At 36.0% G+C, this 19,057-nt stretch overlaps 5 protein-coding genes across 5 annotated transcripts; 3 read left to right on the forward strand and 2 right to left on the reverse strand.

The window, feature by feature from the left end:
- The first annotated feature begins 1,708 nt into the window (after nt 1-1,708).
- LOC132706860 (zinc finger HIT domain-containing protein 1) lies at nt 1,709-2,423 on the forward strand. Its single transcript, XM_060678461.1, has one exon. It carries the CDS (start codon nt 1,865-1,867, stop codon nt 2,351-2,353), a length of 489 nt encoding a protein of 162 aa, XP_060534444.1. The 5' UTR covers nt 1,709-1,864; the 3' UTR covers nt 2,354-2,423.
- A 148-nt stretch (nt 2,424-2,571) lies between these two features.
- On the reverse strand, nt 2,572-3,996 carry LOC132706857 (GPN-loop GTPase 1). Its single transcript, XM_060678458.1, has 4 exons — nt 3,487-3,996; nt 3,039-3,432; nt 2,793-2,986; nt 2,572-2,738 (listed from the first exon to the last, which is right to left on the reverse strand). The coding sequence occupies exons 1-4, from the start codon at nt 3,878-3,880 to the stop codon at nt 2,617-2,619; spliced, it is 1,104 nt and encodes a 367-aa protein (XP_060534441.1). The 5' UTR covers nt 3,881-3,996; the 3' UTR covers nt 2,572-2,616.
- A 93-nt stretch (nt 3,997-4,089) lies between these two features.
- On the forward strand, nt 4,090-4,880 carry LOC132706862 (uncharacterized). Its single transcript, XM_060678464.1, has 5 exons — nt 4,090-4,226; nt 4,324-4,370; nt 4,437-4,484; nt 4,536-4,601; nt 4,651-4,880. The coding sequence occupies exons 2-5, from the start codon at nt 4,334-4,336 to the stop codon at nt 4,878-4,880; spliced, it is 381 nt and encodes a 126-aa protein (XP_060534447.1). The 5' UTR covers nt 4,090-4,226; nt 4,324-4,333.
- A 348-nt stretch (nt 4,881-5,228) lies between these two features.
- LOC132706859 (MOB kinase activator-like 3) lies at nt 5,229-6,215 on the reverse strand. Its single transcript, XM_060678460.1, has 4 exons — nt 6,075-6,215; nt 5,825-5,975; nt 5,426-5,769; nt 5,229-5,368 (listed from the first exon to the last, which is right to left on the reverse strand). Exons 1-4 carry the CDS (start codon nt 6,114-6,116, stop codon nt 5,240-5,242), a joined length of 666 nt encoding a protein of 221 aa, XP_060534443.1. The 5' UTR covers nt 6,117-6,215; the 3' UTR covers nt 5,229-5,239.
- An 81-nt stretch (nt 6,216-6,296) lies between these two features.
- Nucleotides 6,297-18,955, forward strand: LOC132706856 (zinc finger protein 423-like). Its single transcript, XM_060678457.1, has 10 exons — nt 6,297-6,800; nt 6,858-7,794; nt 9,029-10,278; nt 12,399-12,635; nt 12,693-12,897; nt 13,040-13,243; nt 13,302-13,482; nt 14,899-15,308; nt 16,712-16,958; nt 17,579-18,955. The coding sequence occupies exons 1-10, from the start codon at nt 6,675-6,677 to the stop codon at nt 17,733-17,735; spliced, it is 3,954 nt and encodes a 1,317-aa protein (XP_060534440.1). The 5' UTR covers nt 6,297-6,674; the 3' UTR covers nt 17,736-18,955.
- The last annotated feature ends 102 nt before the right edge of the window (nt 18,956-19,057 follow it).

The following is a 19,057-nucleotide window of genomic DNA, read 5'->3' on the forward strand; positions in this document are numbered from 1 at the left end:
TTTAACAATCGCTCTGATTATTATATTTAACTTTTGCTCAGAGGCGCGATACCCCTACAAATTTGCTGCTGTAACCATCAATTCTTTTTTTACTTGATTTCAGGAAGAAAGCGAGTGAACAACGCTTTATGGGTAAGTACGACGAAACTGGTTTGCCATGTTCTAAGCTTCAAGAATTAGTTATTGCGTAATGCACCGACATAAATATACGAGAGAACCGTATAAACAAACCCATCTGCAATGTACGACTTCGGTAACAAAAATTCCTCTTTACACAAAACCATAACATGGCCTCCAAAAAGAACGCGAATGTGATACGATAGCATTTCACGCGCGTTGTCATAATGGGCCTATAAGAACAACACGAAAAAAGCTACCGCCTCATCTTTATCTATGAGCGGCTAAATCACAAGTTACGGTCCTGATTTGATTGGACGCATCTATATCGGCGACTGTGATTGAGGTTATGTTTCGTTTTTTAAAAACATTTCATTTGTTGAAATGGGTATTGTGTGTCTTGTTCAACTGCGAAGATGTTATGTTTTATCAAGCACATCAAAATATTAACGATAAACCAGTTAAAATGTTGTTTGTGGAACACACTTGTTATTAAACAAATAGTGGACTGGATTTCAAATCTTGATATTTTGATTTTATTTGTTCTTACGAAAGGACGAAATCAAAATTTGTAGGATAAACTTTATTAATGGAAAAACAGGTCATTAACTTATTGGAAAGTAAAGTCGATATTAAATTCATTAGGTATAATTGAAAACTTATACGATTCACCTAGCAGTTCAACTTATTCTCTTTTTAAATTTCATATAATGAACATGTAATTAACAAAATCGAAAAACAAGCCAAGGAAAACGATAAAAATCATTATAAAAAGCCAACTGCCTTGGAAGTTGTAGAAATAAAGGCAGATTTAACAAGTAGTTTTAAGCAAATATATGTTTCCCCCATAGCATAGATCTAGGCATATTTTGAGAAAATACTGCCGTAAAAATGCCGCATCTAAACTGACGGTATGTCAGCGGCTATATTGGTTAAAAACAGAATTTAAATCTCGTGCATGCGCAAGTTGAATCGCCCTTCTCTAAAATTTTTTCGACAAGTTCCTCTATTACAGACATAGGCAGGGCCTCTATATCTCTAGTAGCTATATGATTTCCTGAAGTTTTTCATTAGATTATAATTATTTGCGGTAAATTAAACGTAACTTGTGACTTAACAGCTGGTGCAAATTTCGGGAACTAATTGTAGGTGATTCATGTTACAGAGGCTTAGACAAAAAACATTTGTTGAAGTGCGTAATCGGCAGGTCTGTGATGCCGTACCTTGCGACTGTCTTTAGCCGATAACGCAACGAAAATGAAGAGCAAGGAAAAAGATTATTTTATTTTGTGGTTCAGAATTTAGGAGGTTTAGTCTCGCAAATTTTTTTTTATTACCTAACCTATACTAAGTATCGCATAATTAATAACCTTCGCTCGTTCCCGGCGAAATCCTGTGTATTCGGCGCCGCTGTTTTTGTTGTTTACGCCGGTTGAAAACCGCATGGTTTGTGGATTGGTAACCAACTAGGAAAATTATAGAATATGTGTCGGTGTGTGACCGAAATGTCTACAATTTTCGACGGATATCGGCAATGGGCGAGTGTCCAGAGTAAGTGTGCTGGTTTTAAAAACAAAAAAGAAGATGCTTCTTGCAAATTACAATTTTCGTGCCCAACAGAATTAGTGAAAGGCATAATGGAATTGAATGAAAATTAGAATTTGTTTCTGACAGTGATCAACAGTGTCTTGGTGTAAAACACAACACTGCGAGTTATACCATTTGTGCGGTACTTCGATAAGACAGGATGACGATTTCGAAAAGTACGCTTCGCGGATCGAATCGCATTAAAGAAAATGATAAAAGGCGCATTGTGGACGAGACATCGCGGAAACGCCGTCATCGTAAAATTATGGAACTGCTGGAGTCTGACAATTACCAGGATGACCCCCATGCCGATTTGGTTATGAGCAAAAAAGTGCCTAAATTTGATGATAGTTTGGAACAGAGATCGGGTAGAGCGAAAAAGAAAGAACGATCTGTAGATTATTATCAATTCAAGTATCGCAAAAATTTCCAACAACTTGTAGATGAAGACAGGACAGAAGCAGAGGTAAATAGTAGGGTGTCGTATATGGACATCCAATGTGAAGAATCCTCTTTGCCGGCGAGACGTTTTTGCGCGGTTTGTGGATTTTTTGGTCAATATAACTGTTTATCTTGTGGAACTAGATACTGCAGCATTCGATGTATGGATACTCACATGGATACTAGGTGCCTAAAGTGGACTGCTTAGAGTAAATACCTTTTTTCTCGCTAAAATTTTGTGTTTTACATGTTATTTGTTTTCATTCCTTTTTAAGTAAATATTTATGTAGTAACTTTGATATTTCTTTATTTACAAAGTTATTTGCAAAATAGTGTATTGTGTAATAGTAATTTAATTTTGTGACAAATAAAGTGAGTTCAGTAACTTTTTGATGCACTGTGACTGTGAAAATGAAATATCTCGCCTCCACATATGTTCTTTAATAATTATTAAAAACAAAAAATAAAACATTATCCACAAGCTTCTTTTGCCTTTTTCTTTTCATCTGCTTCCCTTGCTCTTTTCAACTGCATTTCTTTTTGTTGTTGCAACACCTTCCTGAAAGTGTTTTCTTCCTCCAAGTCTACTTCGGCTAAAAATAGGGATTATTTAGCAATCTCAGCTTTGCATCAAGTTTTGTTCTTACGTGTGAATGGTTCTTCCTCTCCCTCAGAATCTTCACTACTATCCCCATGACGTAGGTAAACGTCAGAAAGTTCGGCACCAGATGGCACCACTGTCAACAAAGATTCCTTCAGGTCATCACTTTTTTGCTTTTCCTTCTCTTTTTTTTTCTTTTCACTCTGAGCTTTAATTTTCTCCCATTCATCGCGATATTCACTAAAAAGGAATAACATTAAAGAAAATCGATTGGTAGCAACAAAGCAGTTACTTTTCATATTCAATTCTACATTGTTCTACCAGTTTATGTAACTCTTCCATTCCTTGTCCTGTTGCAGCGCTAACTCCACAAACCTTTAAATTTTTGTAGAACTCATCTAGTGCCAAAGCCATAGACCTTGTTAAATTACTTATATAACTTTCATCGGCCTCCAAAGCTTCATGGAAACTTTCAAAATCAGTCATCCAATCTTTTGCATATGAGTAATCTACTATATCTACTTTATTCATGACAACTATAAAAGGCAGTCGCGTTTTGTACAAAATTGAACAAGCATAGAGCATATTGGACATAAACGTGACTGGAGCAGTACTCCTGACGCAATCCACCACATAAAGGATCACTGTTGGAAAACTTGACGCCAAAGCCTCAGTTATAATTGACCCTAATACATATTAAACTCTGAGTTGGGAAATTACAAAATATACCTTTATTTTACCTGATACAGACCATGCAAAAACTTCAATTTGGCCGGGAGTATCTAATACACAAAATTCGTTTGGTATTTTCTCAATAAATCCCATAACTTCCGGAAATTTTGTTGAAAACAAGTTTAAAGAAGTGACAATGGCTCCATTGGGTCCTAATTTATACTGTTTCATCACTTGTTTGTAATTGACAGTATCTCTTACGTCTATATTGGCGGAGTATGGCAAGTTAATACAAGCAGGATCTAAATTAATCACATAGGGCTTATTGCTACCAGCCGGATCCGCTAATCTAGTGACTAGAGATGTTTTACCGCTTCCTGCCATTCCCAATACTAACAGACAAACTGGAGGTTTCTTACGAGACGTTTCAGAAGTTGTGCTTGGGGTTTGATCCATTCTCATCAATTTCTTTTACGAAGGCAATAAATTACAAATATTTAAAATATATAACCTCTGCATTCCTCATTAAATCTTCCTCTTATTTCTGTTGGGGCAACTTGCTAGGGTCATTCGGCAAATTTTTTTTCGCCAAAAATGGGCTATCATAATAATTTACGCATAATAATCATGTTAGCCTTTCCCGTTAATTAGACTACTTCAGAAATACATCTATGGTTTAATGTTTGAACATATTGAGCTGTATTTTGTTGGAAATAATACATTATGGCTAAATATTTAAATAAATGCTTCCTGATTCGTAGATACATTTTTTATAAATTTCCCTCGTTTTACTTTGATAAGTTATCGGGTAAAACATTTTAATAAACTATTGCGTGGAATTCTTTTTATTTTTTACGTAGCGAAATTATTTATTTGCTATCCTAAAGAGAGTTTCATATTTTCAGCGTCCCAGTCATGAGTACATGTTTTATTATATTTTGTTCGGTTTTTGGTAAGACTTTCAAATTGATCCGTAAATATAGGACCCCGTGAATTTTTCGTGATTCTTTTTATGTAGTTTTCGTGTCCCTGGCACCAAATAAAGAAAACCAACCCAATGTTTCAAGTAAGCCAATTAAGTTTTTGCTGTTTGTGCCTTTTCAATTTTCTTTTATAGGAGATGGAATAGGAGACTTATTTAACCCCCCTAACATAATTGAAAACGTAGCGAATCAAATTCCAGGTAGAGACTAACAAAAAAAGAGATACCTCAATTATTAAATTATTTTTAGGTAATTCACCAATTCAAGGCATCGGGGATATATTTAATCAAACTAACAGTAAAAATTCAAGTTTTTTGGACAAGGTGAAATTGTTCCTTGTGACAGTACAAGGAGTTGTAATGCCCGCGAGTACTATAACTAGCGGATTTTCCAATTTGGTGCAAGGTTTGGGAAATGTAGGAAATATTTTCCAAAATTTTGGACAAAATCTAAATATAACAATGATACCACAAACATAAAACCAGAACTTTGTGTTAAATAAATGTATTGTTTTAATCCAATCATATATATGTACACAAAACCAAAAGTGCTAAAATTAAATTAAATTTTTTGACAACAAATTAGTTTATTAAATAAATAAATAAGCAGATTTAATTAATGGCACACAGCAAATATTCTTTATTGGTCATCATCAGATGTGATCTCGCTAATCCTCATAAACTATTTAATATAAATGCTCAAAAAATCTGTATATTATACAAAGATAGATCAATAGTTTCCAGTCTATTCAGTTGCTCCATAAGAATTTTGAGCATTTTCCAATATTCCCAATAGATTAGTTAATCCCTAATATTAAATACTTGTCCTACTTTTTATATTATAGTGCTGGATCTTTGGCTATTTTTGAGGCCATTTCTGCAAGAGGTTCCAATTCCTTCCTACTAACCAAATCAAATTCTGTTACAAAGTAATAGAAATGTTTGTAGCAAGTGTTTACATGGGCTTCCTAAACAAAAACAAATTAAGAAACTAATTAAAAGTTCATCTAGGTGTGGTCACTTACCGCTTTAATAGCAACAATGTTCTGGAAATGATGAATATAAACATGGACAAATACTCTGTGCAGCCTGGCCAAAATTTTGCTACACTGGGCAACAAAATTTTTAGGAAAGGGCAAGTCATTGGTACAAGGAAACAATGCCTGATCATTTATTTGCATTTCTACCCAATCCATTAATAAATTTACATAATCTCTAGCAGGTAACTTGGTGGGTTTTTTGTACTTGTCACCATCTGCCCATAGATACTCAAATCTAACACCTCCCGACATTGTTGGACAAGTTTGTTCGGTGCAATACTCCCATATTGTGCCATATATCAAATTTATCCTATTGAAGAAGTCGACCACTAAAAAAGTATATCAAATCAACCCTCTGAAAAGCTCTGTGAGGGCTTGTTTTACCATGCACTGCAATCCAATCATTTAAATCTTCTCCCTGCGGCAATTTGACTGCACCTCTTAAATTAATACCCGAATTCAAACTGGCGCACGCATGTTTGTGTAGACTGTATCTGATAGTTCCGTGGGCGAATTTTTTCTTTGGCCTGAAGGTCTAAAATTAGATTTGCATAATATATGGTTTTGAGTCACTATCCAATCATTACATAACGATATGCCCGAATTGATCTGGAAATCGTTTCCCGATACAAACCTTTCCCTTCTGGAAAAACTCCAGGAAATTATTTAGAGCCATTTTTTGAAACGATAAAAACACAAATTGTAAAGACGTCACAGCATTTGAGGTTAAGCAAACTAAAATATTTTGATTACTGACATCACCATAGATCCATTTTTTTCAAAGGGGTTAATAATCAGCCTCTTCTTTTTTTTCTTTTGCGTTAACGGACTATATACAAATATATACAAATTCAAATGAAAAGGTTCAAGTATTTGCGATTCGGGTTGTATTTCCTATATTTTAAAAATTGGTAATAAATATGACTTGGATTAGCCCTTTTAAAAATAAATTGAGTGCCATCTACTGGGTGGATAGTCACTTGCGAATTTTAAGCCCTCAGTCAGAGCCACCTGTGAAAAAAATTTGCCAAGATGTAAAAATGGCGTCCCAGTGTTTGTGTAGAATAATTTTCGCAAACAAACCAAATTTTGATTAAACGACCTGATTTTATATACCTTCATTTGAAAATGGTAACGTATTTAGTAATTTAAAATGTCCGAGAACCAGTAAACCGTTAAAAATTTGGAAATTGGAATGAATTTGAATACATGGTGTTTTTGCGCCCAATTGTGAATGAAAAATGCACTGAAAATGGAAACGAAATTGTGCAGGATATGTGGAAGAACCGGCCTGAACTTTCTGCATATATTTCAGACCGAAGGCTTGCGAAATAAGATTGAAACTTGTCTGCCAATTGTTGTAAGTTGAATGAATTCAGCCCTTGAATTTTTTTTGAATGGATTGGATGCATTTTAGGTCACCCCACATTGTCTTCTACCAGAAACTATATGTGGAGAATGCCTGGAGTGTGTAGAAAATTTTTACAATTTTATCAAAAACTGCCTGCAGAATATCATAGTTTTGGAAACCCAGCTGGACATTCATGAATCTTGCCTCAAAACAAAGCGGAAAAAGGATAAAAGTTGTTGGGCTGCATTACCAGTAGAAAACAACACGCAGTCCATACAAACTGAAGACTATTTGGATATTTTGCTAGGCGAAAACAAGTTACCTATTCATGATTTTCCGTTAACTTCCACTTTTCTAACACAATCTTTGAGGAACAGTAAAAGTAGCAAGATTCTAGTTGATTATGACTTATCCAACTCCAGCACTGATTCAGAAGATGAACAAAGTACAGGAAGAGTTATTTCAGGTGATAAAATAACTGCCTTGAGCCAGTTAAATGATTTAGTAGGTGTGATATTAGGTAAAAAGTACAAACAGACATATTTAGATGATGCAGGGAACACATTAATACATGAAATATCAGAACGCAAAAATTTGAAAAGAAAAAGTAACACTATAGAGAATTCCCTGACTAAAATATGCAGGTATGATTCTGGGAATAGGCGCAAATGTAAGCAGCCTCAAAAAGTTGAAAAACCTTCTGATGAATTACCAGAAAATAAGGTTACCATAAAGGAAGAAGAAGATGATGGGGATGATAGAGGTGTGGGAATGGAGAGCATTATGCTACCCCAGCATTGTTTGTTGTGCAGCATTCAGCTAGAAGGGCCAGCTGCTTTGGCGGCTCATTTCGTAGAGTGTCATGCCAAACAATATGCTGGCCCTCAAGCAAATACCCTGCTAGATCCAGTAAAGTCCTCTCCTGAACCTAATGTCGAAAAGAAAAAGAAATCGATTCCTAACTTGGTCAAGATATCTGATTTAAGAAAAAGTGATTCTGCAGGTAGGTGGGAACTATACAACAGATCCCTGTTGAAGTTTAATGAAATAAATTTTAATGAATACCTATTTGTATTACCTTATCTATGGCTTGGTTATAGAGAGATTTTATATTTTTCTGATCCTTTTAACATTTAACAACAATGGTATTAATAATCCTTACTAACTGTGATTAAGGTGTTGCAACAAACATTCTGCCATGCGAATTTAACTGGCCAGTCACATTTATGGGATAAAAGAATTACATCTTAACATACTGTTAAAATAATGTTGTGCAGTGGATCTAATTAAAATTACATGTACACATTGTTTATATTTAACAGTGCCACTATCGAAGAATAAATTAGTGAATAGCTGTAGTGTGATTAGTTTTAAAAAATCCAGTTTTTCCTCTTTTCCACTGGGTTATTTAGGGCTAGGTATAACAGCTCAAAAATTCCGGAATATTTTTTTAAGGTTCAATTTGAGCTGCTAATAGTTGGTTAGGCAAACCAAAACTTGCTTTAGTTAGGAAATTATTATAATGGTATCGAATAATCAACATAGAGTATTTCCTGCCAACCCCATATTTAAAAATTCACAAAAAAATTTATAACAAGAGATTCGATCCCGAGCTTCATATTTTTGCATGTATATTTTTCATGTAGATATTATACCATACCTACTAGCAAATTGCAAAAAATTGGGCAGAGAAAATTACCATTTATTTTCCCGAATTTATCCGTGAAAGTCGGCTCAAAGCGTTTGTTTTCATAAACTTATGAAAACCTTTATGAAAATTGTAAATAACTAATACATAATAATAATAAAAAAAATGTTCATGCAGGTGAAAAATTTCGCCTCCTAAACATAATTTTTAATAATGTCTGCGGACAATTGGTTTGAAAAACTGGGTATTGCAAATTGTAAGATTATAAAATAAGTTAATAAAAAATTTGTTCAAAAAACTATTTCAATATGTAACATAATATAAGAACTAAATGTAAGAGACTTGCACATAAGCAGTTTTAGTTTATTTTATTCAGCATTTCTCTCGCTTTTAGCATATGGATTATAGATTTTCCTTGTGCGCCCACAATTTAATATATGGGAGGTAAAAAAAATTCTCAACATCTGCATGTTTTTAAAATAATCATTTTTATCCGTCAAAAATACATGTAGAAATACATGTTGAAATTGCCTGTCCACCGGGCATTACAAAGATGTGTGCTACATGTGTTTTTGTTTTAATTTTATAGATGATGGACCACCTCAAGAAGAGCATCCATCACATTCTATTCCGAGCTTCGAGTGTCCCAACTGTCCAGCCGTGTTTACCGTTAAAAACGATCTCATGTTACATTTGACCTTAAAACACGTGGACTTGTCCGCCTTCTTATGTGGATTGTGCCTGGCGCAGAACAATTCCCTATCCAACTTAAAATCGCACCTGCAAACCTGCTCGATTAACCACCCGCTCACTCACCGGTACTACTGCCAAGTGTGCCTCTACAGCGACGATAACGAACGGCTGCTGGAAAATCACGTGCTGGTGCATAAGTTTTTGCTCGACAATTGTCGCAAAGACGTCAAAAATTTCAATCCTGAGGATTACGTAGAGAGAAATAGCGGTTACACAAACGCCGGTTCTCCGATAAGATCGTTCGTGTGTCTCGACTGCGGCAGATCAAACTTTGGCTCGTTCACCGAGTTTTCCGGCCACCGTCGAATGAACCATTCCATATATCACTGCGATTTATGCAACAAGTTCTATGGCCGCAACTCTCACCTCTGGAAGCACGTGAACCGACTTCACAGGGGACACCCGAGCGTCACGTGTCAGATATGCTTCAAAACCAGCGCCTCGAAATATCACCTCGCTCAGCATTTTTCGAAAATCCACCAGGCGAAACCGACGAAAAAGGAAATCGTTCCCAAACTCGAACCGTACGACTTGAACGCGATCAAAGAGAGTTTCGTCGATCAGGAGGACGACAATTCACTGAACCAACTGTCGGACCAGGAGAACGATGGATATATGGACGTGAAGGTAGCTCCGAAGGAGATCGATTCGTCCCACAACTTATACACCAACATCATCACGAATTACACCCCGCCAGCGAACGAGGGCGACTTCAAGTGCCCAAAGTGCTCGAAGGCGTTCCACAAGAAGATGTTGTTGAAGAAGCACAAGAAAAACTGTCGACCCAAACTCCAAAAAGACCTGCTGACCAGGTGCAAATCGTGCGCGAGGATATTCAAAGACCGTCAGAGTCTGACGAAGCACTTGGTCAACTACCACTCGGAGTACATTTGCGAGATCTGCAACGAGAAGATGCAGAGCAAGTGCGAGATCGTGTCGCATATAAGGTTCCAGCACCCGTCCAGCCATTTGGTGTGCGCAGTGTGTCAGAATATTCTCAGGTGCAGGAAGGACTTGCTGGATCATCTGGCCGACCACGGCAACTCTTACGTGTGCCAGTTTTGCGCGGATTCTTTGCCCAGTAAGGTGAGTTAATGGGTGTGGCTTTACTTCATTTGGCTGATTTCGATCTTTTTTTGGTGTCTTTTTTAGCAAATTAGGGAAAAAAACAGTAAAACAGTTTTTTTTCCAATATATTGGAATGAAATTACGCGAAAATATTTTAACTATATTTTAATTTAAAAAACACAAAAATATTATAAATTAATCAACAAAACTTTGTCAATCAAAACTTCAAAATGAAACCCTAAGTGATTTCTTTGTGTAGTCATATTTTAGCTTGTAATATGCAATACTTTTTACCAAGGACGATAATAACTGAATAGTACTTATTGCTTTTGCATTACACTTTATTTCTCTAAAAAGAATAGACTTTTTAAAGATCTTATGTATAAAATGTAAAATGTATAAAAAAAAACAATTCTGTGGTCGTAATCATTAAAGTGCAACCTAAGTTTCATTGCAAATTTAATTCATAAGATGTCTTGACGTTTTGTTGGAACACTTTGTTCCAACAATTTAATTCATAAGATGTCTTGACGTTTTGTTGGAACACTTTGTTCTTAATTAGGTTTAGTGTATACCGAATGGATCTTTAAATTGCTTGTGAATAAATCTTTTAGCTCACCTATGAGATTCCATCTTCTGAACTAGTTTGCTCACATGAACTACACAGCTCTTAGGTGTAAAGATTTTGTTAGTCAAAAAATGAATAATAGGGAACTTGAACGTTTTTTTAAACTTTCTTTAATACATTTGTTTAGGTGCAGAATTAAGGCATATCAAAACTCAAAACCCAATAGTTAAAGGACACCAAAAGCGCGGGAATGATCGTGACGTCATACCGCTGCTTTTCGATCGATACGGCGACATGTTATAGTGTTATTCTCAGGTTTTTGGTTCGTGTAACGGTGTGTTTATATTTTATCTACTCCAGTTTGTGTTTGTACTTATAGTGCTTTATATGAAAATAATGTAAGCATCACAAAAACGGTATTACAAATCGTGCCATCGTGTTTGAGTACAACCCGTAAAACGCCTTTTTATTCGTCTACCAGAAAATAAAAGCCGTCGTTTTTTATTAACATTGTGTCCAGGTGTCGCTGTAGCCTTAATTGTCCAAACATTTTTAATTTTTCGAACTTGCACACATCCTATTGCAGTCTCTATAGGAATGGCTTCGTGATTTATATAAAATAAAGAATATCAATGCCAATATGCTTTAAAATCAATATTTAGGTTTCCACTCGTTAAAAAAAAATCCTGTTTTTTTTTTTGTTGAACAATTTACGTTTTATTTGATGTGCTATTTGAATTGAATTTGAAACTAGAAAACTTTAAGCTGATTATAATATTATATTGCTATAAAACTAATTACTAAATTTTCTATGAAAATACCTCAGGAAAAGAAAAACTTTCCGTGTTTGGTATCTAAGATGTCAAATTATCCACTAAAGGTAATTTATTAGATTGACCTTTCAAAAAGTCGGTTTCGGTCATTTTCAAAACTTTCTTTTTGATACTAAATACAAGATAATAAAAGCAAGCGACAGGATCAAGACTAAAATTAAAATTAAAACCACCAAGGCCAACTCGTTGTCGTTCTCTAATGACATCTCTGGCGCGTAGTCTTACGCGCGAATTGACGCCACAACCGGTCACAGAGAATTTAAATTTCACAATCTTTTGCTTGTTACCTAGAACTAAGAAATTATTATTTTTTTGTGTAGTGTGGTTCTTTTAATAGTATAAATTTACGTTTATAAGCAATATTTTTCAAATTAAAATTTTGTTCAAGTTCCCTATTGATTAATTGATAAAACAAACTCAGAATTAAAAATACTAGAACTCGATAGATCTTACCGACTCACAGCAAGTCTTCCAGCGGTATTTATTTTAATATTAAGTGTCTTATTTATGGCTCCTGTACAACCTTTTTTCATGAATTTTCTGTTTTAGTTATAAACTTTTTACCCGTCTGTAGTTTTTGTACATAATTTGTTGTATGTATTTTTAAAAATTTCTTTTTAGTGTGACATTTCGCATTTAATAGCATCTAATAAACGTAAAAATTTCCAATGTTTTTCTTAATTTTTTTATTAATACTATTAATTTTGGTGTCATCAAATTATGCATAATTGTACTAGGTAAAACTGAAAATGCACATATTGAGTTTGCACCGCAAAATCCTGAGCCTGAGCTGCGGCATTTGCCTCAAGCTGTTCGAGAACCAGCACGTTTTGAGGGACCACGTGACCCTCGTCCACAAGGACCGTTTGGATCCGCTCACTTCGTGCCCCGTCTGCGGCAAAAACTACGGCTCCAAGTGGAAGACCTACGATCACCTGAACAAATCCCACGGCCGTATATTCAGGGCGTGTAAAGTGAGTCGGCGCCACAGTTTCTTTTCCTCGGTAGTCGTATATTGTCGGTTGTTGCAGGTGTGTTTGGAAATATTCGATACGGACGCGCAGCTAGAGGCTCACGGCAAAGTTTCCCACGTCAATCAGCCTCCCGTTACTTATTCGATCAAACCGAATCCGGCGGCACTGCTTTCAGCCGGGATTAATAACAATCGAAATAGTTACTTTACAGATAGCGAAGGAAGCAACGAGGCCAGCGACAACAGCGAAACGGAAGACGAAGGTACTATAGTCTGTTTCCTCGGAGTCTAGAGTAATATAACCATAATGTTTTAAATTGTAAATTACGCTGATTCTGCAGTTTTACCAATTGCTATATAGCTGCGCCGTATTTTAAATTTTAGTTTTTTTTTTATATATATAAGATCAAGAGGACAACGAGCCAGAACCAAAAGACCACGCCAAAAACTTAACGGAACGTTTTCCTGGCTTTGGTAGTCAGGATAATAAAATTTCATTGCTGGAGAAACGACTGATGGGTAAAAAAATCACATCCGATGACATAAGCAACGGGAAAAGCAACGGTTCCGCACAAAACAACCCGTCGGACCCTCAAAAGACCGCTGCAGGCAAGTTGAAATTTAAGATTTGAAATGACCGTGGACAAGCTTTTATTTGTTCTTGCAGCGGAGGGGAAAAACGGAAAGGACCATTGTCCGTTGAAAAAGGAAACTCAGGGCCCGGAGCAGGGTCATAACGGCAGCTCCTCAAAACGCACCGTATACGTGAACAGTAACGATCCCTCCTGCTGCGATATCTGCCACAAAACGTGGCCGGCGAAGAAGCACCTATGGCAGCATTATATCAGGTAAGAAAAATTTGGCAACGCCGGTGCGAGAGGTTTGACGAGACGGAGGGGAGACTCGTTTGAATTACTAGTGTAAAATGCAAATGGTAATAAATTAAAAAAATAAATAAATCATTCAACAAAAAAGAAAAAGAAAAAGGATTTTTTTTTAATTAGTGGAAACCTAAATACTTATTTTAAAGTACCAGCAAACTAAGCATAAATACAAACTGGTGTAGATTAAACACAAACACATTTTACACGAGCCAAAAATATACGTAAATAATATAATTCTCGGCATATCGATCGAAAAGCAGCGGTGTTACATCACGATCATCCCCGCGCGTTTAGTGTCGTTTAAAACGAATAGATGGATGTCACAACTTGAATTATTTATTGCAACTTAAATATTGGGTTTTGAGTTTTGATATTTGGTAGGCGTTATTTCTATACATAAACAAATGTATTGAAGAAATTTAAAAAAATGTTCAAGTTCCCTATTGTCTTCGGACGGACAACTTGCAAGCCCGCAGTGTGGCGCAAATTGGTGGATACTATTAAGGGATATTATAAAAGTGTCCAATTGGGCCAGCCTATACAAAGATTTAGAAAGCAATCTTATCACTTTTTAGAAAAAGCCCGTGAAGATTATTTTGTTTTTAGGTATAGTATGGGATGTTTAAATTTATCTGAAATTTACATTGTTCTACAAGTTATTAAATAAATCCATAAAGGATATTTTCTTCAACAATGTTATTATGTTCCATAAGGAAAAATACATTAATTTGTATATGTTTTTCAATAACTTTTCTTAGGCGATATGAATTAAATGCATACAGGGAGTTTCAAAACCACTACGAAAAACGTGAAGGGATAATTCTTTGTCTAAAATAAACGTAATTTGTCATATAACATCAACCATTATGGAGATACAAATATGGCAGAAAAGTAATGTTTTTTTTTTTAATTTTAAAAACGAAAAATAAAATATGTATTATAATTATAAAAACGCACTTTCTGTATAACTTGTAAGGTGTAAGTTTTTTGAAAAAAATGCAGGAGATAAAAAAGTGTCTGAATAAAAGTTAATTTGAATAGACTTTTCGTTAAATTTACTTAAGAAATGTGTTTTTGTAATAGTAATACTTCCGTAATATTTTATTGTTCCATATGATTATCTGGTTGCCTTAAAATGTATTTACACGGGCGAAAGTCATATATTGGGGGTGGTACGTGATTGAATTTAGCTATAGAAAAAATGTTTTTACTGCGATGCGAAATATTTGATTGATTTGAACTACTCGCTTGAGATACTTAGTTGTTGAGAAATTAAACGAAATGAAAGAATTTTTTCGCCGATGCCGAAGTAAAATTAAGAAATAATCGCCAATTTAGAGTTCCTATGGTAATCAACGCACTTCATTGTTCAACGATTAGGTGTCACAAGAGCGTGGCCGCGACAGTTTGCGGTATCTGTCTCAAAACGAATGCCGATTACGAGAGCCTGCAAACGCATTTGAAAGACACGCATCCCACGTTGCTGTACGGCCAGGGTTTCGGCTCCAATTTCATATGTAGGATCTGCGGGCGGTACCACAACGCGAGCTCCAAACTCAAACTGCACATGGTCATACACGAGAACTTCGACTGGGGCCTTTTGGAACGTATCGCTCCCGCGGAAAGCCGATCGGCAGCCGCGAGGCCGCAAAGAAACGGCCATAAAACCGACGACGAGCCAGCCGAAGAAAATGGGGACTCTTGTAACGGAAATGACGATATGTTCGACGACCTGATCGAGCAGATCGAGGAGTCTTCCAATTCGAGCGGCTTGGACGAGAAAAAAGGAGGTGGGTGTATACGTTTATTAAACCGTATAGTTTATTTGAACTACTAAAACTCCAATAAGCGTATTCGGGTTTGCACAGTTGGTCGGTCCCTGAACAGTTCCGGTGCTCTAACTGGCTTGATCCTGTTTTCGAACTGTCAGCGAATTGGTACAAACCTTCACGCCTTCTTAGGCTCGTGAAGTTTGTGACCTAAATCATTTGTTTGCATTGCTCAGGCACCTGGCAGTTTACATTCAAAATTTATGAGTACCATTTTTAGGATTCTTCAATATTAGGGTCGTGCATGATCCAAAGTGATGATCGACGTTCGTAAAAACTAAAGGAACATTTGAACTACTGTAACCCTAACGTAAACTTCACTATCGTTATTTCAGTTGTTATTTGCGATAAAAGTTGTTATTTAGTAATTTATTTTTGATGTTGGTGAATAGTGTTGTAAAGGTTCTATAATTTTATAAAATATAAAAAAAAACATCTATGTGACCGTACACAATTAAAAGTCAACCAATTCAAGTGATTTTGGGCAATAAAACTTGGGTAGTTGTCGAAAATAGTAAAAACTTTTCGTGGGACATTTGAACCACTGAAATTAAGAAAAGCGCCGCAGGGTTCTTGTTTTTTCTTTTAGCTGTTATTGTTAGTGAACATTTGAACTACTAAAACTGTACTATAGCTTTGTTTCAACACACCACGTGTACCACCTTGAAATGGTAATTCCCAGTCGATCGAACAGTCGATAAATTTATTTCTCATTCTTAACAAGCCTTCGATGTGTCAAAAAATAATCCGGCAACTGAAAAATACCAGTTCTGCCGTGGTTCCCTGTCGTGTTGGAACAATCTTTATGAGTAAACACCCCATAACTATTATTATTTCAGTGTTATTTGAAATAAGAGCTATTATTTTGCAGTTTATATTTGATATCCGTGAATAGCATTGTTGAGGTTCCAGAATTTTATAAAATGTAAACAAATTAAATTCGCGTAGCCGTACAAGGTTAGAAGTCATTCAATTCGCGCGATTGGGACGCACAAAAAAAGAGGTGGTTATCGATGTTTTTGAAAACGACACAATGGAAGATTGGAACTACTAAAACTAATATAAACTTCCTATAATTATCGTTTTTTTATTGTTATTTCTGCTAAAAGTTTTTATTTGTAGTTTATATATGATATTCGTGAATGACTTTGGTTAGGTTTCATCCACAGCTAGAAATCATCGAATTTGAAGAAAATTAGTAGTTTAACTTCCTGATGCAACAGTTTCACTACTTAAAGTTGTTACTAATTAATGTAATCTAAACGTAGGTGATTGTCTCCGCAAAACACACTCGGTTCAATTGAACTACTGTTGAATGTCGCCGGTTGTTGAGTTATAGCGTGTGTGATTGACTCTCCCTCCAGACTCCTCGTCCGAAGAGTGCGGCGACGATGCCGGAAGCAAAACGTTTCCGGTTTTGAGTGCGAAGCATCCTCTGAGTGGCGAAAGGTGCGGCGAAAGCTGCGCTAGCGACGAATCTTCCTCGACCGTGACGGACGGGAACGGAAAAAGTGACGAATACTCGTCGGAAGAGGACGACGACGATCGTTCTCAAAACTCCCGTACATCGGACGGCGGCAGCACCATCGACAGCGGCGGTAGCGCGTTCGGGTAAATATCTTTTCCGAAAATATCATTGATGTATTTAGTATTTTGAAAACTACTCTTGACTGCAGTCACCATAAATCATGTTTGTCATTTTCGGACCTAACCTAAAATTGAAGCTTTAAGTGCAGCGTTGCGTGTTTACCGCGGAGCATAAAGGCGAAATAACAACGAAACTTGTTGTTGAGTCGAACTTGCTGTTTCGCCAATCATCCTGTTGGCTTCTTCAACGTTTAACTGACACTGGATCGCATAATAATAGTAATAAGAGATAATAGTACGGGGTGGGTCCTATAAAAATAATCTAGAGCCACTGAGTATCATTCAGAAAAAGTGCAAATTGAATTGTCTATATATTAACTCAATTTGCTGATACTTATACAAAAACAAAAATTTGCAATGATTGGTAGGTTATCAATGTCAGAGTAAAGCTAACCGCGGAGGACTGCTATATTTCTCTTTCCGGAGTGATTTTTATTTCTGCCCGGAGTGCAGTGCAGCATTTCGTAAATAGTCCATAGTATCACGAAAATAATAGACCGTGTCATATTGAATGGCAATGGGCTTGTAAAAAATTGTCTCTTATAAAAAATACAATTAAGTAAATAAATAAAATAAACATACAGGCGCGTGCCCGAAGAACTCGATTCTGCCGTCAAGTCCATCAGTTATGACGGTCCACCTAGGAAACGGGCGGCGGATACTGAGGAGTTTGCCGAGTTGCAAAGCGGCTGTGCCCACAACGAGAACGAAATCGAGTCCGCTGTCGGCAGCATTTTGTAGGATCCGTAAGCGTCCTCGTCTAATACTCTAGCCTTCCACTAGCCTCTTCCTGTCTCGATATATATATTTCTTACGTTTACATCTGGACGAATATTTTGTGTTCGGGCAAACAATTGCCGGTAACGCTAAGCGGCGGAAACGCCCTTTACCTCCAACCATGCTTCCCATTGATTTTTGTCGGACCGTTGCGTAAGTAGCGTCTCGCATGTTGCGGTTTATTTGAACTACTTCTGCAGCCTACAAGGCGGCGTATTCGAATCGACCCCAATGCAAGAAGTTGCGCAAACAAGTCAGTCCGTTTGCGAGGGAAATTTTGGTTTTTGATCACTCCCATCAAACAGGAAATTTGTGGATCATTTTTATTCACTTTTTATCTATAAAAATTACGTTTTAAAAATATTTTTGCACCTCGCATTTCTTTTACATTTTTTGGCCTTCAAAATGAAAAGTAATTTTATTGTTGTTTATTTTTTTAAAACGTTAAAAAACGAATGATAAATATTTAGATATTGGTGATCAAAAATATCCAGCTAGCTCCTTGTATTACTGCGCAAAGCAGTTATTCAGCTCGTTGATTCAAAAGACTGATTTCATATAATCCTGATCAATATTACTGAATGATATTGGGTACTTAAATATATATTAAGTATTTTGTGTTTTTAATTGTGATTACTTTTGCCATATTATTAATGTATGTATTGCTAACGTTTTGGTGTCCGAGTCTTGGGTTTTTTTATTCGAGGCTGGTAAGTGATAATGAAAGAGAGATTACAGTTAACCTACCTAAATTCTGATCTCCTAAGTTAAGGAAGAAGCCTGGAACCTGTATATTTTAAGTTTTGCCATTGGGTACTACTAGGTGTAGTTCGAGTCTTTCCAGACGATTTTGCCAGTATTTTAGATGTTTAAGGAAAACCCATCCGGTTTTCGGTTTACAAGCAATGTTACGGGTTTTAACTTCTTCGAATTGGATTGTCTTGCGTATTTTGATGTTTTCCCGTGATAAATTCGAAATAAAGGGCCTGTGTGACGTGTTTGTTTTGTAGCCATTAGGAAAGTTTGTCGTATTTTTATAATAATTTATTTTTCTACTTGTAAGAACTTTTTCAGGACTTGTATTGCAGAAATGTTTTTTTCCACCAATAAACTCATAGAAGAAACCATTTTTGCATGTTGTCTATTTTAATGCATTCCTCATTATTAAAACGTGTAACTGTGTATATAAGGATAAATTGAACAATAAAAGTATTTTCTAAAGCGGTTTATTTCATTATTTATAATAAAGTACGAGTTATTGTGACGTCATACCTTTTCTTGAGTGT

Source organism: Cylas formicarius, unplaced genomic scaffold, assembly GCF_029955315.1.
Source record: "Cylas formicarius isolate icCylForm1 unplaced genomic scaffold, icCylForm1.1 PGA_scaffold_8__14_contigs__length_24414737, whole genome shotgun sequence".
Classification (NCBI taxonomy): domain Eukaryota; kingdom Metazoa; phylum Arthropoda; class Insecta; order Coleoptera; family Brentidae; genus Cylas; species Cylas formicarius.